Below are 23774 nucleotides of genomic sequence, written 5' to 3'. Positions count from 1 at the left end.
ATGCGGGTCGAACACGTTACCTTCAGTTGTTTTTCACTCATTTAACGACATAGTTGACACCGAAACACCATCGGTAGCTCACGAGACGGAGCAGCTCTACAACATACGCCACTCTTTGCTTTGTCTGGAGTCTTCTCGCGATATTGCGACTAGAGAGTACGGCGCCCTGGTGGCCTCGTAAATACCGTCTCTCACATTGTAGCTCGCGGCACTAGTCACTGATATAATAAGAGCAGCATAAGCAAAGCAGACGTGACATTTGACTACCGATACGTTTCCTTGTCGGTTTCTTCGGAACTACTCTAATTGAGGTCAGGCGCTGTCTGTGGAATAAGGTATTGTTGTGTTTTGTTCAAGCGCGTTTTATATTTTCACGAACCTTGTGTTGAATAACAGTCTCCCCTCTGATTAGGGTTTTTTTGCAATGTCCTAAAAAGGTCTGGCATATCCAGCCGACACTTTCTTATTGTACTATCTTAACAAGGACATTTTGGCAAATGTTTAAAATAAAATAAAAAGTGAGTTGCATGAGAACGAGAGAATGTGAGTTAAGTTTGAGCTCGTTACATAAGTTTAATCTTTTTTCTCTCGTTATATGTAACAGATGTTTCTGATTTGTCATCATTACGTCGTCAGTCAGTTGTGTCAAGACAAAGAATACCCTTTAATTAGCTTGTTATCCTCCTTTAACGCTTAACAATAGCATTTTAAACTATGCATGTATTTTTATTTATTTATTATGCGATAGGTGCAAAGTTTACCTTCATTCATAATCAGTAACTTTATCACCAATAAATCACTGACATCATGATAAGCCAGCTGTCGACTGCACATGAGTAATGCTGAATAACAGTGGCTGGGCCAATGGGAGTTGTGCAAGGCAACACATGTATTTTACCCCTCTCGAATTTAAGTGAACTCTGGATAGTTGGCTGACCATGTTGCAATTTTATTTGTTTATTTCCCAGTTGACCTCTGATGATATCTAACTGTTGATATCTAACTGACAGACCTCTTACCTACTTCACGTTGTCTTGCTGTATTTCAGTGTACTTATCTTAATTGGTGTTGTTTCTCCCCAGAGGGGAGAATGTCCTTGTCTGGCTGGGTGTGTGTAGTAACGGGTGCCTCCAGAGGCATCGGCCGGGGAATCGCTCTCCAGCTGTCTGAGGCCGGAGCCACCGTCTACATCACCGGGCGCCAGGAGACCAGTCTGAAAGACACCGCTGCACAGGTGACGTTTTGAGCGTGGATTTCTTACAGGGGCCGCATCAGACCGTGACGCACCATGGCGGATGACAGTGTCTCTTACTGACAAAGTTGCGATCAATTTGTGATCCGCAGGTACAGCTGAGGTCTGGACGGCTTCGAAAAGCGCCCGCACCTGAAATGCTGGCGTTTCCTGCAGCGTAGTTTTGCGTCTCAAGTTGGTTTGTCTCCGCAGTTCGCGGCTGACGCGTTTCTTCTCATACACAGGTGAAGGAGAGGGGTGGAAACTGCGTGCCAGTGATCTGCGATTCCACGAAAGACAAAGACATCGAAGACCTGTTTGAACGGATCAAGCGTGAGCAGAATGGCCGGCTGGACCTCCTGGTGAACAATGCCTACGCTGGAGTCCAGGTAGATGCACTGCACTGACGTAAACACGACCAGATGCACTTGAATTACTTGTGGAACACTTCATGCTTTAAGGAGTGCCAAGCGTAAACTTTCAGACTGTGTGACCTTTCTGCCTGAACTCTTAAAACATGATGGGTTTTTCCAGGCCATTTTCAAGAATATGGGGAACAAGTTCTGGGAAACCGATCCGTCCATTTGGGATTCCATCAACAACACAGGCCTCAGGTATGCGTTTTTTGTTTTAGTCATGTCTGACAAGTCGACGGAGTCATTTCCTTGTGAGCAGTGACGCTTTTTTCCAGACGTCAGCTGTTACTCAATTTGTTTTTGTCCCTTATTAGTTTCGAGGTCAGGATGACTTTTCTGTCCCGTAGTAGCTTTTTTCACAACAAATGAGAAAAACAAGAAACTGTGAAACTTAATGCAACGTGTTTACTGTAAATTCAAGCAGTATTCATTGGCCCTGTATTACAGGTATTTTACAACTGGAGTGGATAAGAATAATTTGACTGACTTTCTATTTCATTTGTCGGACAGGGGACACTATTTCTTCTCAGTTTACGCGTCCCGGATGATGGTGGCTCAAGGTCAGGGTCTGATAGTCACAATTTCCTCCATGGGGGGTCTGCGGTATCTCTTCAATGTGCCATATGGCGTTGGCAAAGCCGCAGTAAGTTCTCATTTAGTCCCAGATTTATGTTATCAAGAGCCAAATAACTTAAAGTATCAGGTCGGACAGTGTCATAAAAACCTGTTTTGTTTTGTGGTATTTTTTTTGCAGTGTGACAGGTTGGCAGCAGACATGGCTGTTGAGCTTAAAAAAAGGGGAGTGGCTTCTGTCAGTCTGTGGCCGGGAGCGGTACAAACAGAGTTGGTGTCTCAGTTGGTGTTGGAGAAAGAAACACCACAGGGTGTAGATCCCACGGTAGGCTCGTCTCTCACAGCAAATCCTTATCCCCAGGAGCTATTTACGTTGTGTTTTTTGTATGTGCTAAATCTCTGTTTTCTTCTGCTCAGTTGAAAGCAGTCTTTGCCAATGGGGAATCCACAGAAGTGAGCGGGATGTGTATTGTCAACTTGGCTAAAGGTAGGACTATACCGTATGAGATAGTATTAAGCTCACTGAATACAAACCAGGAAGGTTTCATAGACGTGAGCATTTGAGGAACTGTACATATTTGATAAAACACATTTTATTTTGTATTGCTGAGAAGCATTTACCGGCTCAACTGTTCATTCTTGTTCATTTGCAAATTAAGTATACTTTATCTTTCTTCCTGAAAGATAAACATCTGATGTCTCTGACTGGGAAAGTACTCCTGACTTGTGACCTGGCAAGGCGCTATGGCATAAAAGACATTGATGGTGAGTTTATATCGGCTGTCTATGTTGATTCTGTAGAGTTACATGACCCTAATGTTTTGTTCATCTGTTTATTTCCAGGACGGAGTGTACCCGATTACACTTCTCTGAAATTCCTCCTGAGCCAGGTCCCATATCTCTCCTGGCTGTCGGCTGTTGTCCCTTCATTCATACATTTGCCACGCTTTGTGCTCACACTCGCCAGCAGCCGCTTCTAAATATTTCCCACATCAGCCCTGAAGTGGCAGTAGCATACTTTGTCAACTATATGGTCAAAATACTAGCTAAAAATATAGTTGCCATGTTTCAGATCAAATCCATCCCTGAAGGCCAATGGGTGATATATATATATATATATATATATATATATATATATATACACACACACACACACACCTACATGAGTTGTTAATGAAGGCAGTTCTATGAAGTTTGAGGTGAACATGAATTTAACACTACTGTTATGTCAGTGAAGCTGCACAATGTGACCATGATGTGAATTTATTACCACATTGTATTTTCTTAAGCAGTATGCAAAATCTATGTACAGATGAAAGACTTGAGAAACATTTAAATGCTTCTGTATTTTTCACTCATTTTAGCCTTGTTATATTTCCATTGAATGTGTGTGTGTGTCCAACACTACTTCTACTACTACAATATTTGACCGGCTAAGTAACAACTGGTTAAATAAAGAAACGTTAGCTCATTTCTCATTCCTTTTTTAAATAAATAACAAAGCATCTTCAAACTGACAGAAACAGATATATCTTTAATAAAAAGGGTTGAATCTCTTGCAGATAGATTGCTATCTACATCTTGTCTATTTTATTATATTATTTAGCACCAACATTGAATTATAATTGCTAGCTCTGACTAAAAAACACAGCGTAATTGTTTTCATTGATAGGACATCGTCTAAAGCTGATCTGAAATCAGCATATTGCTAAAGGCCACACCGTATCACTGGAACACTTGATTATATGCATCCATTTAGTTTGAAATACAAAGGACAATCTAACGGGCTGTAATCTTTATCTTGGGTTTATCAGTATGTCTAAACCGCGCTGGTCTTAATTTTGGCAATATTTCAATAATCGATACAGCTAGTCACATTTATAGATGTAGAGGTCAAGTCCCAAAGCACAAATTAAAATGCTTATTTAGATTGTTTGCATATGTTATTGATTGACTTAAATGTTCAATGAACTGTTCCGTTTAATTTGTATCTCAAAGTTATTTGTCGGCTCAAATCGAGTAGAATCCGCACAAAATACCATGGATGTGTTAATATTTTAAAGGTTTAACATAACCTCTCCCGTGTTGCTAAAATTGACACAAAAAAAGAAAAAACGGTGTCCTCTGCGGCTACGGATGATGAATGTGGTCTTTGGGGAGACAGAAGGAGGGTTCCTGTAAGTACATTATAAATGTGTTTTCTTTTTTGCTTGGAGTTGGATTAAAGCGGTGTTTCAATGTAACAAGAGGATGGTTCTCGTTGGAAATCCCTAAGACATGTTTGTGGGCCTGGCGTGGTGGGGACTGGTGGGAGGGTGGGTGACGTGCAGAATGTTTAGCCCACTACCCTCGGATTTAGTATACAGGCGCCTCCTCCCGCCAATCCACGGCCTGCTCTCTCAGACTGGCACACCCACCCCGCCGTCACTGCGTGGGAGAGTCGGTTGGGCCTTCTGGGCTTCCTGGTCCTCAGCTCCGCCTCGCCTCGATCAGACCGGACGGCGAAAACACTTCTCAGTTAAAGAACAAAAGCAACAACGGATGGACCGAGGAGGGCGAAGTAACGGCGACTCAGATTCCCACCAGAATCTCGCGGATTGAGATATTTTGTTCCCGACCCGGGAAAGGACGAAAGCGACGAGCGAACTCCTTCGAAAAGGCGACAAACTTGGTCGCCTCGCATCTTTGTGTCCCGACCGCCGTAATCCGTCGAAGTGCTTGATAAATAAGACAAGGGTCAAACCGACAGACGGACGGTATTGTTTCCGTGGTCTTCCTCTAAACTTCGGCCATAAACGGCGGAGTGGCGGAGGGGTCTCTCCTGCTTTCTTTTTGTTTCCTCCACGCTTCACCGGACCGTCGGCGGATACCGGGTTAGACCAGCATTTCGGTAAGTTTATTTTTATGTTTCACTGAAGCGTGTCTGGTGGCGGAGTGCGCCTGTGCAGTGTGAAGCGTTTTAGTTAGTACGCCATAAAGGGAGGGGGGAGGAGGGAGACACACTGGGCTGCTATTGTGATTGGCATCGAGAGCAACTTTTATAGCTTTTTGTCACACTAAAACCAAAATACAACGCACGAACTCGTCCAGTGCGTTGAAGTAACGCACTGGACGTCACTACATTATCTCATCCCGTGGGTTTAGTGTGTCACGGATGACTAATACTCTGGTTTCATAATTGTTTGCTAATGTTTTTGGTACAAGGGACCTTAATCGTCTGCCATGGCGTAACCGTAACTTAATAAATGTGCAATATTTCCTCTGCTGTCCCAAATAAAGCAGCCTGCTCCTGGTAAATTAAAAGTGGGCTACAATGGGACTAAAAAGACACTATCCAATAAGTAGTCACAAACACCGTATTAATATAGTAATGTAATAACTGCAAAAGGAATGTGTGTGTGTGTGTGTATTTATTTTAATACAAAAATCCCTGTTAGCCTTATAAGTACGAGACGTGTGATGGGTTGATGTGTTGGCTTAGCACCTGTTGCTAAAGAACCAAATTACTTTTAGTTAAGGGTTTAGAGTGCCTAGACTTGGACTTGAGGGTGACTAATGCAACTCATTTTCTCCTTCCACAGGTTGCTCTTGTGGCATCTGCCTTTGTGAAGAGGCTACACTCATCTTTAGGGACTGAGGATCTGGGAGTGGAACAAAGCCGGACTGGGAAAGGGTGAGAAAGTAGACTGTGATGGATTTCTCATGGATCCCCATTCCCCGCGCACCCACCCCCCTTTGCGACCGATCCCCCCACTCACACAAAACAAAAGTCAGTCACCACACTGGGGGAGGGGAACCCAGTCTGGACAGAGTATACGACTAGTTTCACTGGGAGTTCAGAATAAGGAGTGCGAAGTATGGCGTGGGGGAGGGGGAACAGCTGTCAGATAATTGACTTTGAATGAGAACTGAAAGTTCTTTTAACATCATAGTTTGTACTCTTGGACGTACCAAAAAAAATGTGTTTGGCAGCTGAGACAAGTAGGAAAACAGCAACTAAATCAGTTTTTTTTTTCATTCCTTTTCTAGGTGAAAGAGCCTATTGTGATATCCCAGATGGCGACCTACAGTGAACATATTGGCAGAAATGGACTACTCATGGGCATGAAGGCACATTTTGAAGGAAAAGTAACAAAGACAGAATGTGAAGGGAAACCCGAAGCTAAACGCTCCTCAAAGGATTTGCGCCATTCAGCTGACAGCAATGTGAGTGGCGTGGCTAGTTTCACCACCAACCACAACTCTGTTGTGTGCCTGCCTCTAGTATCAGAGGGGCTGAAGTTGGTATGGACGCAGTCGGATCAAACCCGCGAACTCGACACAATCTCAGAGCTGATCCAAGCCTTTAACTTGTTTCCATATCCATCATCTCGCGAGGTTAGCACCCTAGCCCGGGTATGTGCCTTGCCACTGGACAAAGTTAAGGTGTGGTTTATGGTGCAGAGAATTAAATACGGTATCAGCTGGTCCTCGGAAGAGATAGAGGAGACACGGCGAAAGCTTGCAGTGCCTGAGCTTTGTGATGACTCGACTGAAACCAATGAGGAAGCCGAAATAAAGAGCAAGGGTGAAAGCAGTGAGGAATTGGTGATTGAGGAGAAGGATAACAATGAGGTAGAGGGTGTTCCCTCGAGCCCCCCAAAGAAGAAACTAAAGTGTGAGTCACCAGAGTCCTATAAACCAGCCAAACCCACTGCCCCGTGTTTCAGTTCCACACTCCCACCGCCTCAGGATTCATACTTCTACCGGCCACCAGCGGAAACGCCAGCTAGCACAGCGGCCGATGTCTCCCTTGACCTTTCAGAGTCGCCTTTGCGACAGCACCGCCATGGACGCTACAAAAAGTCTAAAGTTCAGCTCGCTGCCCTTCGAAAGAGCTTTCTGAGAGAGAACTGGCCTGCGGAAGCAGAGCTTAGACGTTTGCAGGAAGAAACTGGGCTGAGTCGTAACGACATTCGCAAGTGGTTCAGTGACAGCCGGTACCAGCTTAGGGTTGGCAGAGGGAGCCTTGCCGCAGCCCAGAACTACTCGCAACACACTGGAGGTAAACACGATCAACAAATCCAACCGCTCCCACTTATTACACAAAAGACCAGTCAACTAAATGGGGTGAAGGGCCAGGAAGCCACCCGTGGCAATGGGATTAGAAATTCACATTTCTTTCAGACCTTCTTGTCCAACAGTTTAGAAGCATTCGGAGACCGGGTCCTTGAGGCAGAAGTGTATGACGGTATGGAGGAGCTTTCTGGTGACGGGGACAGTTTGAAAGACGAGGAACAAAGTGAGGAGCTGCCATTGCAGCTCACCAAGACCTGCAAAATTGAGCCAGATGTCCCACAGGAACCATCGGGTGTATTAAAAACCTCTCCCTGCTCTTCCCCCTCTGGCAGCCCACCATCGACTGCCTCCCCTAATAAACCGCTTTCAAACAACATCAGCACATCAAAGAAGTCAGCCAAAGCCAGTCCCTCACAAACACCTTTGCGCGTCTCAAAGGCTCCCTCATCCACATCCACATCCACATCCCCTGCCCTCACCCCGGCTGGGCGACCAAGAAAGACCAAGGAGCAGCTGGATGTGTTGAAGCAGCACTTCTTACGCTGCCAGTGGCCCAAGAGTGAAGATTACACTGAACTTGTAAAGCTTACAAATTTACCCCGGGCAGATGTTATTCAGTGGTTTGGGGACACACGGTATGCTGTTAAAAATGGCCAGCTGCGCTGGGTGAAGGGCGTCCGCGACCAGTTCTTGGCAGAACTCGCAGCCCAGCAAAGCAGCAGTGGTTTGACTAACGGAAGTGGCTCTGGGACATCAACTCGGGCTGGGGGAAGCCGCAAACGAAAAGCTCAAGCAAATGCAACAAGTGCAGATTTTCCTGATATCCAGCCATTGGTCACGTATCACCTTGCAACAGGCCCACTACATGAAGGAGACCTTGACTCTCTATGCAAGAAATCTAAAATGAGCTACCAGCAAGTGCGAGATTGGTTTGCAGCTCAGGATGTTGGGGGTACTGAACAAAAACTAATTGTTGCTGATTAAGACCCTGGATCCACACTCAACATTTCTTTAGGTTGGTGGAATGCTGCTCGCATCCTTTGCACCAACAAGCATAGTTGTTACTTTGGTTTAAATTGCTTTAATTTAGCAGGTTTGTAACATCCAGTCTTCCCAGCACAAGCCCAAAAAAAGGTTTGTTTTTGATACATATGCTGCATTTCCTGCTTATCCTAATATATATTTTGGACTTGAAATATAATTGTGCTGCCCGTGTTGCTGTAAATAGGACAGTAACTTGTACACTGGTTTTTTTTAGTTTTTTTTTTTTTTTTTAGTTTATGTTCGTTTAGATATCTCTCCTACAGAAGTTTTAGTATGCTATTGTAGCAGTATAATTTGAACAGGTTGTACTTGTTGTACCCGTCTAAAGCAGACAAGTAACTGTTTGAGAAAGATGTCTCTGTTGATGAATTAGTTGACTGATCACTGTGTGTAATCATTCCTTTACAGCCAATACTTATTTTTCATGAAAAGCACACTGGACATGTACACTTTAAATTGACATCTTGCACTTTGGTTTTAGAGCCTGCTGTCATATTCATTAAATCCAATTATTTTACAAAACATTAGTTCCGAACTTAACCATGTCCATTTTTTTATCCCTTAACACTGAAACCCATTATCATGTCTTTTGAAAACCGCATGGTCCATCTAATTCTACTAATATCTCCATCATGAAACACATTCCCAGATTCTCCTTTAGACGCTCTGCTGTAACACTTGATTTACGAGGATAACAGTACCAAGAGAGCTGCATTCACATCAATGGCATACAAATGTCAGAATTGCCAACTTCAATTCTGATTTGCACTCATTAATTCAGTCAGTATTTGTATATCTATTTTGTTTTAATAGCTATAGAGTGTGACTTGATGGTTTATAATCTAGAATAACTAGACGAAATAACGGATGGGGGGGGGGGGGGGGGGGGGGGTTCCATGTACTGTATAAGTAGCAAATGGTTTGAATCCAAAGAAAACATGCATTTCTAATAACTCAAATTATGAACTGTAGCACAAACATTACACATTCAGGTCATCCGTTCAGAAAAACTCCACATCTTTAAAGTACTTCTTTGTAGTAGTGAGCTTTAAATGGAGTCAGTTCATTAGAAAAGTCTGGATAAATGTTAGATGATCAGAATGTTGATAAAACAGTGTCCATCACTGTGTTCTGTCATTCTTTTAGTAATGAAAAGTTAATGCAAGTGTCATGCTGTGGGGAAATGTCCATAACGCTTAGTGTCTTCCTTTGCAGATGTCTTCCATGTATGAAAACAAATCCTCATTTGCACAATTGTGTCACTGGAAACCAGTAAAGGATTTGCCTTTCTAATCATGTGTGCAAGCAATGTTTTTTTGTGTGTGCTGTAATGACTGCAACTGATTCTGACGGTTTAAATTTATTTTTTCATTATATGTAAATTCTCTGCTGTGAGCAAAAGGCGTTCTCCAGCAATGGTTGTATTATAAATTGATGCTAACATTTATTGCCATTAGTCAACCAATGATGAATAACACAATTTGGCAGATAAATTCATTAACAGAGGAATCACATGGTAACAACATCCATGTAAACATAACGATTTTAAGTACTTGTACTCAACAATGTAGAAGACATTTAATCATTAGTGCCAACTCTTAATGGACAAAGACAAATTAAAACAAACAAACATGGCAACAGACTCCGTAAGTGATACAATTGTTAGGGCCCTTTTCATTAATGTCTGGGTGAATGGATTGATAATCCATTCATAAACTGGAACGGGAAAACGTTAGGTGTCTGGCGTTGAGTTCTAAGGATGACAGAAATAAACAGACTCAGCGATTGCGTGAGAAAATCTTCCCATCAAGATCAATGTTTCATGGCAAGTTATTTGGAAAGCATTTCTTACCTTGTAGGAGGCTAAAGGAAGTGGGCGTTCCTATTTAAAACGGGTGAAAGGATCTTGATTAACGATAGAATGCATAACGTATCCAGTTAAATCACAGAACCTCTGGTAGAGCTACAAAAAGGTCTTTGCAACAATACTTACTGTGTACATATTCATGAAGAGAACTGTGGCTCGAAATAGAGGTAGCTGATCCAGGAGTCTGACAAAAACAGAAATCCAAATTTAAAGTTCATGGTTGAATATTTAACAAGTACTAATTAGGATCTGGGTATGAATGTGTGTTAAGTGTAAATATTTATTTTTGACCTCGGACATTGTAATCTGACAAACTCAATTTCTCGCAAATATCCTGTTGCTGGTCTCTTGGGCACCAGGCTCATGATTATAAGATTATAATCCCTCATATGCATATTAATTTCCATTTTCAACCTCTTCAGTGTCAAAATTAGCAGCGATTAATATTTAGGAAAATTAACACGATCCCTCTACACACTACCATTTTGTCTTGAGGCAAGGCAAGTTTATTTGTATAGCACATTTCAACAACAAGGCGATTCAAAGTGCTTCACAAACCATTAAAACATAATGCAGATTTAAAAACAGTTAAAACAGTCAAAAAGCTAAATAAAAATAAAAGTTGAATAAAAGTTGCAGTGCAGTTTAAGAAATAAAATGCAGTAGTGAGATGCAGCAATTTAATCTGGTTAAATTAAAAGGGAGCAGCAAACAGAAAAGTCTTCAATCTGGATTTAAAGGAGCGGAGGGTCTCAGCAGACATGCAGCTTTCAGGGACCTTGTTTCAGATATGTGGAGCAGAAAAGCTGAACGCTGCTTCTCCATGTTTAGTTCTGACTCTTGAAACAGAAAGTAGACTCGTCCCCGACGATCTGAGGGGCCGGGATGGTTCATAGGGTAGCAGCAGTTCACAAACATACTTAGGCCCTAAACCGTTCAGTGCTTTATAAACCAGCAGCAGGATTTTAAAGTAAATTCTTTGTTTGACAGGAAGCCAGTGCAAAGACCTCAAAACTGGAGCGATGTGATCCACTTTCCTGGTCTGAGTGAGGACTCGAGCTGCAGTGTTCTGAAGCAGCTGCAGCTTTCTGAGCATATTTAAAACATGTCTGACAAAAACCTTGAATGTATATACATTTTTTCTTCAGTATTTTTTGGGAAAACACTTACATTTCCAACATTATTTCCACTAGGTCTACAAAACATTATAATGTAACTCTGAGACTTACTGTGAGGGAGGACAGACTGGGACCTGGGTCTCTGGCCACCCCTTGAGACTCTGCTGAGCCAAAGTAACTGAGACACAGACGACATGTTTCAGCATAAAAATATTTGCAATCATTTCATGACACACACACATAGTGTCAGTACATAATGATGTTGCAAATACAGAATGAAATCCATCAGCATGTAGTACGTACCTCATGGTTCTTGAACGAGGGGTAACTGATAAAAAGAAAATGTGCACACGTTCATCAACTTGAATCATAACATTCAAAACGGACCACCAACACCAAAAACATTAACTGTAACAATTCAACTTAAAGCACAGGGTTTACCTGGAGAGGTGACAGCCACAGGGAGTGACATCCGTTGAGTTCTATGTATGAGACAATAAGAAGTTAAGTTAAAAAAAAGTTAAAAGTTGCAATACTGAAAGGTTTGTGATTAGACAGTAGACAGAATAGTCCTGAAAGGGAAATATGGTTTTACCCATTTGCATGAAACTGTCCTGGAGAAACCTGTGGCAAACACAAAGTGCGCAAGCGAAATTAGATATGCAACTCATTACCTAAACGTTGGCAAGTTTGGCAACATAAACTTTTTCTATATTGGACTTCTTAAACACTTACCCTCCGCTGAGAAAGTGGCTTTTTCAAATCAGCAGTCTCTCTTTTCAGCTCTGAAAGCTGTTTTTTTAAGTCAACGTTCTCTCTTTTCAGCTCAGAGATTTGCCTTTTGATGACAGAAGTGGAAAGAATAGCTTTGCAATCTGGGGGGTTATTTACAGGGCCACAAAGGAACAATAACAGATATGAAAATTACCTGTAACCCTGCTCAGTGACTTCCTTCAGACGCTTTTCCAATTCAACAGACTTGTGCTTGAAGTGCGCCGTGACTCTCTCCGTCTGTGTCCCCTGAAAAAGTGCAATCTGAGGAGTATGAAGACCTCACGATCAAATTTTTTTTTGTGAAAATAAAAACATGTGATTTTTTGATCAAAGCTCAGATTCCCAAATTATGATGACCCTTTAGGATGCTTTTAATCTTGTCAAATATCCCTCTAACTCAGTGTTTTTCAACCTTTTTTGAGCCGCAGTACATTTTCTACGATAAAAAAATCCCGTGGCACACAAACAACCCAAAAAGTTACAAAATGTCACATTGTAACATAATACAGCATATATGGTTAGGGATGGGTATCGTTTGGGTTTTTTCCGATACCGGTGCTAAACCGATACTTTTAAAACGATACCGGTGCCTAAACGATGCCTGAACCGATACTTTTTTATTGCCAAGGCAATTTTTTTTTCTTCAAATTGAACAATATTATTAACTGTTTAAAGTATACTATAGATATAAGTAAATAAGTACATACAAAACACACTTCAAACTACAGCTTCAAACCTTTTAAGTTCAAAATATAAAAATATATATTTAAAAAAGAACAGACACAAGCATCAAGTGTTCTGATGGGACCGTGTGCAACAGAACTCAGACACTGTTGGATCCTAAAACTGCTGCTTTACTGGACTAGACGTCATCATTAATATCAACTGGAGAGATTTGTTCCATCAAGCCGAGGACGGGCGTTCAAAAGCTCGTGCTCGTGTCTTCAGCGATCTCTGTGCGCGCTGTGTGTGTGTGAGCGCTGGAAGCCCCGCCCCCTCGAGACCCGCTCTGCATGCAGGCAGACAGAGAGCAGGGCAGCGAGTGTGCTCTGATCCGCGCTATTTTAATAATCGTTTTTAGCGTGCGGGCACCGCGCTACCTTTTTAGTAACTATATACCGTGCAACTTTACAGAGTACTGTAAAAAAAAAAAAAAAAAAAAATTAAATCGGCTCAGGCACTGGAAGGAAGCACCGAAATCTGCGTTGCTTTTCGGTCCGGTAAGTACCGGACGTCTCGGTACCCAACCCTACTGGCATGGAAGAGTATTCAGTGTTTCAAGTAAACTAGATTGCTCCATCACACACACAAAAAAAGTGTTATCACTTTGTTAGAAAAATTAAAGTTATGCAAAAAATAACTAATATTTAGTTACTACTAAATAGCTTATTGTGGAAAACAATAAGCTGATTATTAAAACAGAATGAGTGCAGATGAGTGAGCATCAGGTGGTATCAGTATTAGTGGCTGCAGCGAGCTGCTTTCCTCTACACATCTTATAAAACGGGATTGTAGACTTGTTATGGACACTCAATTCATGCTCAAATATCGACTTCACAGAGATCTCATAAATCGGCCTGTGGCAAAATGACAAGAATCGGCGAGTCACGCATGTGCAAGCGTAACCTATTAACGCCGTACGGTGAACATTTAAAATCAGCATTCCCTCTTGCGCCCCACCTGTAATAAATACCGGCCCAGTTTGATAAATACTGACTTAAAGGAAACATGGTGTTCATTTATTTTAATGACAACCACAAAGTGTGCAGGCTTTGTCACTGCAGTGCATTTTTCGGGCTTTAGGAAGAATATTTCCATTTATCGAGCTACGCGGGCTGCAGCCTGTTGCGGATGTTTGTCTTGACCTGCAAATATGTGAACTGTTAGGCTTTAAAAGTGATCGCTGATAGCTTAAAATACTGTAGTGATAGCTTCAAGCAGCAAATCCCATTGGGAAAAGCATGCAACATATTTTTCGCCGCTCTCTGTCTCTCTCTGTGCTCACCTGTGTGCGCTCCTGTCTGTGCAGCGCATCGAGGCGGAACTCCTCTGTGCGCGACACAGAGAGCAGAGAAGAGTTGTAGACGCGACCTAGAAATGGCATGCGGTCGTGTAGATGAGATCTATAACATACAGCCGTTTAGTTTGTTTAATAACAGAACAAGGTGTAGACCTGTTCTATAGGAAATCACTCTGCCAGCCACTATATTGCAGGCTCAGACACTCAACAATGGAACATTATTTGCGGCAACTAAATTATATTTCTTTGGACCAATTAAGTGAAATTGGACATTTTCCCACGGCCCAGTGGTCACTGCTCACTGCTCTAACTAAATAAATCTCTTGTTGAATGACTCACTCACCGGTTACTAATTGACTGGCTGCTCTGACATTTAAAGTCCCTGTACAGCAATTAAAATGACAGCAGAGAGAGAGGTTGGGTGGCCACTGCACAGAGGAGACAGACCTGTGAAATGTGCTCCAGCCTTGACTGGATGAGCTTTACGGGGTCCTTGAAAAACATTTTTTCCATTGGCTTCATCTGAAACAGAATATTTGTGCAAATATAATAAGCTGGCTATTTAAAATAAGAGAATTCTCTGGATCAGACAGTAACCTACAGTGGAGATGTCAAACTCACCAACCTCATCTGTGATGGGCAAGTAACTGCAGCTGGCCCCACATATACTGCACTGCTCTGTGGGAAAAGACATAATTACAAGAACCATAACTAGCCTGCAACTGTCTAATTTAAGCAATGATGTTAAAGTTACAACAAGGAATTTGCAAGGAATTTTCTGTCCGTTTGGATGAAAGTGGTAGTGTTTCCAAGCACCAGCTTCCCTTCAGAAAACCTCCAATTTTGTTGCGGGGTCTGACAGTCCTGCTTCTGGGTCTTCCTTCCAGCGGGCCCAGCAATACAGCCTGGGTCTCCAGGAGCATGTTGTCTGTGTTTGCTTCCAGCAATCGCTAATGGTCTTGTGTACTTATGTAGGTCAGATGGAGCCATCCGTATTAACCACAACCAGTTAAAAGTTCCCCACAGTAACTTTGAATAATAAGTTAAAAAATTAAATCAAATTGACTTAGACTTAGTCTCACTAGATGTAATACATGCTTCACAGCAGATGTGGCCACAGTTGGACACTGCAAACCTCGACCCTCTCCTTCTGAAGCACTGGTTACAGTGGAACCAGTCCATTTTTAGTCCCGTGGGGTGCTGGCTCTGCAAACACAAATTTGATTATGTAACATTGAACAATTAGGGTATATGACCATGAGTATGTGGAAACACACTTTTGTGTACTTTTAGTATTGGGTTGTTTTTCCTGGTGTGGACTTCCTGCTTTGGCCCTTTTCAACATGACAATAGAAAAAAACGTTACAAATAACACTAGCTGAATCACTTTAGCATTAGGTTAGTTAGAGTATTCTGACTCACACACCAGTACAGTTAGGTACAGTTGTCTTAAGTGAAGACAAAGCTAGCTAATGTTACTCATCCACAAGGCTAACAAGTTATACTATAGGCTCTTTACACAGCAGCCATTTTTGCCACATCATAGCAAGGTAAACATGTGTAATTGATTAACTTAATTGCGGTCCTATTCAATGTTTTGTGTTACAGACGTTCCAATGAGCCAGCATGCATAATAATGTCCTGACAAGCTTAATGGGACAGGACCACACTTCATTGTATTACTTACACCTGTGCAGTGACGTCAAAATGGCTGCTGTGGAAAGAGCCCATTGGCTAACAAAGTGTTTGCAAGCTAACGCTAATTAACGTTAGCTTAAATTGTGGAAAATGCCCTTGCTGTTTGACTGACAGGAAAAGAAACTGACTCAAAACGTTCGTTTCACTTCGGCTAGAGGACATCCGCAGACTCATTTTGGTTGTCTTGCCAACATTACCAGTTAATGTGCCCAGAGGTGAGAGTTAGTTTAAGTTTTATCCTCAGTGATGTCAGATCGGCGCAGCGAACCCGCCCGCCTCAGCGCAAGTAGCGGATCTCGTGCTCTGTTCTGATTGCACGAGTGACGTAGTAAGACCCGGCTCCCGGGCGACTCGGTTAAACAAGCAGACGATACGTCCGCGCTTGCAATTAGGGCACATTAACCATCGTTGACGGATACAAGCATGCCAGCTTGTTTAAGAAGTCAGGAATCATAATTTTAGTCGGTCATTTATTTTGGAAAAAAAAAAAAAAAAAAAAAAGTGAAGTGTTGAATGCTGGTTATTCATCCAATCCTCCAAACTGCCAAGGACACCAGTTGCAACACAGGCTCAAAAACAAACAAATTATAGTTTATTAATCCCTTGACCAACATTTGTATTGCGGCAATAGACTGGATGACAGACTAGATCGAAGGGTAATATGGGTCAAGTTCGGATATATTGCTTCAATACAAATTCTGGTTACAAGTTCTTTGTAACCCGAATAAAAGGGTGAGTTTAGCCATCAATGAAACTCAGTTAAAAAAAAAAAAAAAAAAAAAAGCAGAGATGTTTGAGAGCAGTCACGGAAGAATGACAGTGGCAGTCAATATTTTTACAGAGGGTGATTAGGATGTTCCCAATGACAGTGCATCAAACACATGGGTAGATAATTCACATTTACGCTTCTTGAAGTTGCTTACCGCAGGTGCATGGCAAGCAGTTTCAGCAAGAACAAGATATGACAATACTAAATATTGAACACAAGCCACCATTAAAGACAATTACACCCACGAGAGTAAAAAGCAGAGAGCTTTTAAGTTAATAGTTAAATCTTTAATGGCATTATTACAAGCTGAAATACAGGGAGGCATTAGTTTACAAAACCAAGAATAAAAAGCCGAGTCAGATTGAAGGTGCCAGTGTGCAAGATGGATCCATTCCTGTTTAAAAAAAAAAAAAAAAAAAAACACACGTTAAGAACTAATATAGTGCAATGTAAAATAAAAAATAAAACTTACCGGAAGAATAAGTCAGGAATTCACAGTGATGGTAAGTGGCCCGAGGACAGCTTTTTGTGCCAAACCATGCTTCCCTGTTTAAAAATATATGAAAGGTTTAAGTACAAGTCAAACATGTTGATAAAGCAGAAGTCAAACTAATACCTGATGCTAAACTCCTGACCCTCCTGGACTTGCAGTCAGAGTCACAGCAGGCACAGAGATTGCGGGATGCAGAGTTGTCCAGCTGCTCCCAGCTGAGTTCATGAGGGTCAGAGCGGAGTCAGAAATTATTCTCAGTGGTTCCATCATACAAGTCGGATAGAACAGACTGAATGCTTGTTTTCAGTTTACCCATGCTCTGTCACATAGTGGCAGGCCTTCTTGCTGTTGTCCAGACCGTTGGGATCCCAGGCCACAAGTTTACAGTGGATAAACACCTGTTGAGTGGAGAAGTGAGGTATAGTAAGCGTCCAGTTTACACAATAAAGTCCCAAATCTCTAAATGAACGTGCACAAGTTAGCGTTACCTCTTCGCCGAGACCAAACCTAAAGGCTTGAAGGGAAAGGTGGATCTCCGATGATTTTTGCCTTTGTTCGAATTTGGAGCGAGATACCAGACTGTCCACAAGACATCTGTGAGGTTGAAAAAGTAGAAGTGTTAGGTTTGATTTCAGGACAACAACAAAATGCTATAATGGTAAAACCAGATTACCCGTCATTGGCGATTATCGGGTATAAAAAGCTTTCAGGCTGCAGCTCCGGTGTGGTTGCCGCTACGCATTCCTCAAGAAGAAGCAGCAAGGGCTGATGGGTCTTCTGCGCCACGCTAGCCATGATCGGGATAAAGGAGCCCAGAGCAAAGGTAGTAGATTCAGCGGGGCCGGAGAAGTCAGCTACAGTAGTAAATAGGAGTCAATACGTTACAGGAGTCACCGGGAGAGCTGAGATCTGCAGTGAGGTCACGCTTTACACCCACCATTCATGAGGCCAAAGTGGAACTCTAAATCTCCAAAACCATAGGTGTTGAAAATTGGGGCATAAAGCCGAGGGTACCAGTCTTCAGGCCTGCAACAAACAAAGAGAGTAAAACAGCTGCCATTTTAGCAAACTCTCAATGCTGAAGTAGTGTGAACAGCCACCTCTCATATGCACAGACAACGGGGTGCGTGAAGGCTAGAGTATCAGACTCATGAGAGGAACTGTAGGTCAGATCATTGGTGTACATCAAGAGATCCCCAGTTACCTACGAGAGAGACACACATGTTACTGCGCTGCAGGAAATACAGTGGAGTCATCCTGCAGGTAAATATGGAGCTTCTACTCACAATTCTCCTGAAGTTACAATCGTCAAAGTCCACGCTGAAAACAGCCTCGGTGGCCGAGAAGCTGGTGGGGAAGCAGTTACCCAGACGGAAGAGCGAGGCATCAGCCCGGGACCTGCCCTCCCTCCACACCAGGGTCACAAAATCTGTTCCACAGTCCAGCTTCATGTCTGGAAGGAGACACAACACAAAGTCAAGCTGCTACTCAAACAGCTTTTGTTAAAGAAAAATAACAGAACTTTGTCCAGCATTTTGCTCCAATATTACCTGCATATACTGACATGGCAGCAGCCAGGCTCAAAAGCAGTGCACGTTGCCAAAAGAAAGCCATCATGACTGGATGCTGGCTCTGGACAGTGTGGGGTGTTTTTATTCTTTGTTACCGGGGCAATTTTCATCAAGACAACCTCTTTCAGCTGGTGTGCGTCGACAGCCTCAGGTGCAGAGGCCGTCAGACTACTTTGACTTCTTCTTCTTCTTCTTCTTCTACTTCTACTTCTACTACTACTACTACTACTACTACTACTACTTCTACTACTTCTTTTTAGTTTAATTGGCAGACTACAAACCAACATTTATGGTGCATACCGCCACCTACTGTACCGGAGTCTGTAACATCATGACTTTATGACAATTGTCTTTTTAAACAAAGTAATATTGTTATTATTGTAAATTTAAAAAAATGTAAAAAGATTTCATATAGCTACCACCCTGCTTTTCAGTCTTTCTCTTTCCACACTGAACTTCCTTCACTCTATCAACACATGTTCAACTTTACTGGTGAATATCTCTCATTTATTCCACACTGTCTTTTTCTTTGTGTATAACGTGTCATTGAGTCCTGTATGTCCTCATCTTAACCTGCAAATGCAATTTATTTTCTCCATTCTCACTTACATCCATCACTTCTCACTTTGTTATAATTTCTACCCTTATTGTCATTATTCAAAATGTCTTGCCAAGATGTCATTATTCCATGCTGTATTACTGATTTTGTTGACCTCCCAAAACTAATATCAAAAATTTGTTTTTTGTTGAATGTGCTTTTGGCAAGTTTATCTGTAACTTCATTCCCCTCTATTCCAACATGAGCCGGAACTCAACAGCGATTCACCTCTATTCCTAATTGTTGTAAATGTAATAGTGACATTAACTTCAGTGAAAAGATCTTATCGAACAGTTTGACACGATTGTATACTTCATATTGCAGCTGCAGAATCTGAACATATGATTACTTTCATTGGTTTAACCTCCCCAGTCATAAAACCATCTCTCTAAATTGATGATTGCTGACTGCATACTTTTCATCTCATCTGCAAAAATATTTCCCCTCTTCCAGATTACTGCATCATCTGCATATAATGATGCCTGTATTATACCTGTTCCTGTATTTTCTAATACATCATTAATCATGATATTAAAGTTTTTCATAACATCAAAGTAAGTTAAAAACTGTCAGATAAATGTGAGATATGCACCTGTAAAGAATCTGTTGAAGATGTGCTGATGTAGTGCAGGAAGTTCAGTGTAGAAAGAGAAAGACTAAAAGGCAGGGTGGTAGCTATATGAAGTATTTTTTCATTTTTCTAATTCATAATAATAACAATATTACTGTGTTTAAAATGACAAATGTCATAAAGTAATGATGTTACAGACTCTGTTACAGTAGGTGGCAGTATGCACCATACACGTTGGTTTGTAGTCTGCTAATAAACCTAAAAAGAAGAAGAAGAAGTCTGACGGCCTCTGCACCTGAGGCTGTCGACGCACACCAGCTGAAAGAGGTTGTCTTGATGAAAATTGCCCCGGTAACAAAGAATAAAAACACCCCACACTGTCCAGAGCCAGCATCCAGTCATGATGGCTTTCTTTTGGCAACGTGCACTGCTTTTGAGCCTGGCTGCTGCCATGTCAGTATATGCAGGTAATATTGGAGCAAAATGCTGGACGAAGTTCTGTTATTTTTCTTCATCAAAAGCTGTTTGAGTAGCAACTTGACGTTGTGTTTCCTTCCAGACATGAAGCTGGACTGTGGAACAGATTTTGTGACCCTGGTGTGGAGAGAGGGCAGGTCCCGGGCTGATACCTCGCTCTTCCGTCTGGGTAACTGCTTCCCCACCAGCTTCTCAGCCACCGAGGCTGTTTTCAGCGTGGACTTTGACGATTGTAACTTCAGGAGAATTGTGAGTAGAAGCTCCATATTTACCTGCAGGATAACTCCACTGTATTTCCTGCAGCGCAGTAACTTGTTTCTCTCTCGTAGGTAACTGGGGATCTCTTGATGTACACCAATAATCTGACCTACAGTTCCTCTCATGAGTCTGATACTCTGGCCTTCACGCACCCCGTTGTCTGTGAATATGAGAGGTGGCTGTTCACACTACTTCAGCATTGAGAGTTTGCTAAAATGGCAGCGTTTTACACTCTTGGTTTTGTTGCAGGCCTGAAGACTGGTACCCTCGGCTTTATGCCCCAATTTTCAACACCCACGGTTTTGGAGATTTAGAGTTCCACTTTGGCCTCATGAATGGTGGGTGTAAAGCGTGACCTCACTGCAGATCTCAGCTCTCCCGGTGACTCCTGTAACGTATTGACTCCTATTTACTGCTGTAGCTGACTTTTCCGGCCCTGCTGAATCTACTACCTTTGCTCTGGGCTCCTTTATCCCGATCATGGCTAGCGTGGCGCAGGAGACCCATCAGCCCTTGCTGCTTCTTCTTGAGGAATGCGTAGCGGCAACCACACCGGCGCTGCAGCCTGAAAGCTTTTTATATCCGATAATCGCCAATGACGGGTAATCTGGTTTTACCGTTATAGCATTTTGTTATCCTGAGATCAGATGTAACGCTACTACTTTTTCAACTTCACAGATGTCTTGTGGACAGTCTGGTATCACGCTCCAAATTCGAACAAAGGCAAAAATCATCTGAGATCCACCTTTCCCTTCAAGCCTTTAGGTTTGGGCTCGGCGAAGAGGTAACGCTAACTTGTGCACGTTCATTTAGAGATTTGGGACTTTATTGTGTAAACTGGAAGCTTACTATACCTCACTTCTCCACTCAACAGGTGTTTATCCACTGTAAACTTGTGGCCTGGGATCCCAACGGTCTGGACAACAGCAAGAAGGCCTGCCACTATGTGACAGAGCATGGGTAAACCTGTCACTGAAAACAAACATTCACAGTGTCTTAGGTTATATCCGACTTGTATGATGGAACCACTGAGAATAATTTCTGACTCTGCTCCTCATGAACTCAGCTGGGAGCAGCTGGACAACTCTGCATCCCGCAATCTCTGTGCCTGCTGTGAATCTGACTGCAAGTCCAGGCTGGTCAGGAGTTTAGCATCAGGTATTAGTTTGACTTCTGCTATATCAACTTATCTGGTTTGACTTGTACTCGAACTGTTCATATATTTCTAAACAGGGAAGCATGGTATGTCACAAAAAGCTGTCCTTGGGCCACTTACCATCACTGATGTGAATTCCTGACTTATTTTTCAGGTAAGATTTAATTTAACATTGCGCTTTATATTAATCCTTAACGACTACTTAACCCGGTGTTTTGTTCTCCAACAGGAATGGATCCATCTTGCACACTGGCACCTTCAATCTGAATTTCATTTTTAGTAAATGTCTGAAAGTTCTCAACATTCCAGATTGTAATAATGCCAATAAAGATCTAACTATACATGAGAGCTCTCAGCATTAATCTTCTATGTAATTGTGTTCAAGGCCCAGTCTCTAACGTGTTCTTGGTGAAACTGCTTGACATGCACATCTGGTAATCCACTTCATACACAAGAGCTCTATTTTCACGAAATCTACAGGTCTGCATTATCTTGAACCACTTGTTTGAAGGGTTTTCATTCGGAACATCCTAATCGCTGTCATGGTGACTTATTGGCAGCATAATATGCCTAATGCACAGAACTGAATTTTAGTCACCACATACTTGCTCCAATCGCGTTTCCTTTGGAACAACTGTCAGGCCATCAGATTCTGACTCAAAGATCTCATTCTCCCTTCCGACTGTTTCTATAAGCAAATGTTACACTGTACTAGTTCCAGGTAAAAGCCATTTAACTCAAAGCAAGGTAGTGGGTTTGCCTTGCTGAACATTTTCTAATTTCTCTTGTTTACACTACTGCAATGGCTTTGCAATAAAGCATTCAATTTGTGTTTAAAGTGTAGACTTTCAGCTTTATTAATGGATATAACTATGGCATCAACTGTTTAGGAATTACAGTCTCCCACATTTTCATAGGTTCAGAGGTAATTGGACCAACTAACATAATGATCATTATAAATACTTGGAGGAAAATCCTTAGCAGCCAATGATTGCCTGAAGTCTTACAACTGAGGACAAAGGAGAGCGGGAAGGGGGAGGACTGGCAGTGTTTGTGAATAATAGATGGTGTAACTCTGGGCACGTCACTTATGGCATGATGGCGGCGCGAGCAGATCGTGAGGCCCAGCGTCTCCCCAGTTTTAGCAATTTTCTAGTTCTACTTTCTACTTTTACTGCTCATTTCAGGTCAGTTTGTTCAAAACAGTAGTGGTTTCACATCATACACCCGACTGGAGCTTTTGGACATTGGACTGTTTTTCAGACACTTTCATCACCGATCTGCCACTCATCCCTGAGATCTCCAGAACACCGGAGGCTTCGCACTCTACCCGGCCGGGCGGAAGTGAACGAAGAGGGCGCTGATATCGTAAACAAAGGCGGAGGACTGAGAGCTAAGATAAGGCTAACACCACACTGGCTCCCTCTGCCCAGCATCTTCCTCGCTAATGTGAGATCTCTGAACAAAATGGACGAGATACGACTCCGCTTCACCAACAGCAAGAGACTTCTGGACTGCAATGTCATGATTTTCACCGAAACATGGCTACATGGAGGCGTACTGGACAGTGCTATCGAGCTAGCCGGACGCTACATACACCGGGCAGATAGATCAGCTGATGACTCCGGGAAGACCAGAGGTGGAGGACTGTGCACTTATGTCAATAAGGCTTGGTGTACGGACTCTGTTACTCTTGGAAGTCAATGCTCAGCTAACTTAGAGTTCATCATGGTTAAGTGTAGACCTTTTTATCTGCCACGGGAGTTCACGTCCACCATCATCACCACTGCTTATATTCCACCGGATGCTAATGCCAAGCTAGCAATGAAGGAACTTCATGCAGCCATTAGTATACAACAGACTGACCACCCGGAGGCTTCCTTTATTGTTGCAGGGGATTTTAATCTTTCCAACTTAAAGACAGTGCTCCCCAAATTCCACCAGCATCTTTCCTGCTACACCAGAAGAAACAAAACTTTGGACCATGTTTACACAAAAATGGCTGCTGCCTACACCACAACCCCGTCCCCCACCTTGGACAGTTGGATCACCTTTCTTTGTTCCTCACCCCCAAATATTCAC

At 42.4% G+C, this 23774-nt stretch overlaps 4 protein-coding genes across 4 annotated transcripts; 2 read left to right on the top strand and 2 right to left on the bottom strand.

The window, feature by feature from the left end:
* Positions 1–281: 281 nt before the first annotated feature.
* On the top strand, positions 282–3691 carry dhrs1 (dehydrogenase/reductase (SDR family) member 1). Its single transcript, XM_079215422.1, has 9 exons — positions 282–335; positions 1083–1234; positions 1477–1620; positions 1766–1845; positions 2158–2290; positions 2402–2545; positions 2638–2707; positions 2905–2985; positions 3064–3691. Exons 2-9 carry the CDS (start codon positions 1091–1093, stop codon positions 3198–3200), a joined length of 933 nt encoding a protein of 310 aa, XP_079071548.1. The 5' UTR covers positions 282–335; positions 1083–1090; the 3' UTR covers positions 3201–3691.
* A 2585-nt stretch (positions 3692–6276) lies between these two features.
* Positions 6277–8440, top strand: homeza (homeobox and leucine zipper encoding a; the record flags this gene model as incomplete). Its single annotated transcript, XM_079216049.1, has 1 exon — positions 6277–8440. One exon carries the CDS (start codon positions 6277–6279, stop codon positions 8260–8262), a length of 1986 nt encoding a protein of 661 aa, XP_079072175.1. The 3' UTR covers positions 8263–8440.
* A 1559-nt stretch (positions 8441–9999) lies between these two features.
* On the bottom strand, positions 10000–15292 carry LOC306738035 (E3 ubiquitin-protein ligase RNF212B-like; the record flags this gene model as incomplete). The annotated part of the gene is made up of 11 exons (XM_079219865.1): positions 15184–15292; positions 14727–14779; positions 14549–14623; positions 12236–12342; positions 12043–12145; positions 11903–11931; positions 11749–11789; positions 11611–11635; positions 11419–11485; positions 10312–10373; positions 10000–10099 (listed from the first exon to the last, which is right to left on the bottom strand). The coding sequence occupies exons 1-11, from the start codon at positions 15281–15283 to the stop codon at positions 10000–10002; spliced, it is 762 nt and encodes a 253-aa protein (XP_079075991.1). The 5' UTR covers positions 15284–15292.
* Positions 15293–16319: 1027 nt separating this feature from the next.
* LOC306747061 (zona pellucida sperm-binding protein 3-like) lies at positions 16320–18627 on the bottom strand (the record flags this gene model as incomplete). Its single annotated transcript, XM_079230062.1, has 9 exons — positions 16320–16340; positions 17204–17276; positions 17374–17459; positions 17550–17655; positions 17735–17915; positions 17999–18087; positions 18162–18265; positions 18348–18514; positions 18612–18627. 9 exons carry the CDS (start codon positions 18625–18627, stop codon positions 16320–16322), a joined length of 843 nt encoding a protein of 280 aa, XP_079086188.1.
* Between the last annotated feature and the right edge of the window lie 5147 nt (positions 18628–23774).

This window comes from Taurulus bubalis (assembly GCF_910589615.1).
Source record: "Taurulus bubalis genome assembly, chromosome: 1".
NCBI lineage: Eukaryota > Metazoa > Chordata > Actinopteri > Perciformes > Cottidae > Taurulus > Taurulus bubalis.
The sequence above is the reverse complement of the archived record's forward strand: the minus strand, read 5'-3'. Positions and strand labels throughout refer to the sequence as shown.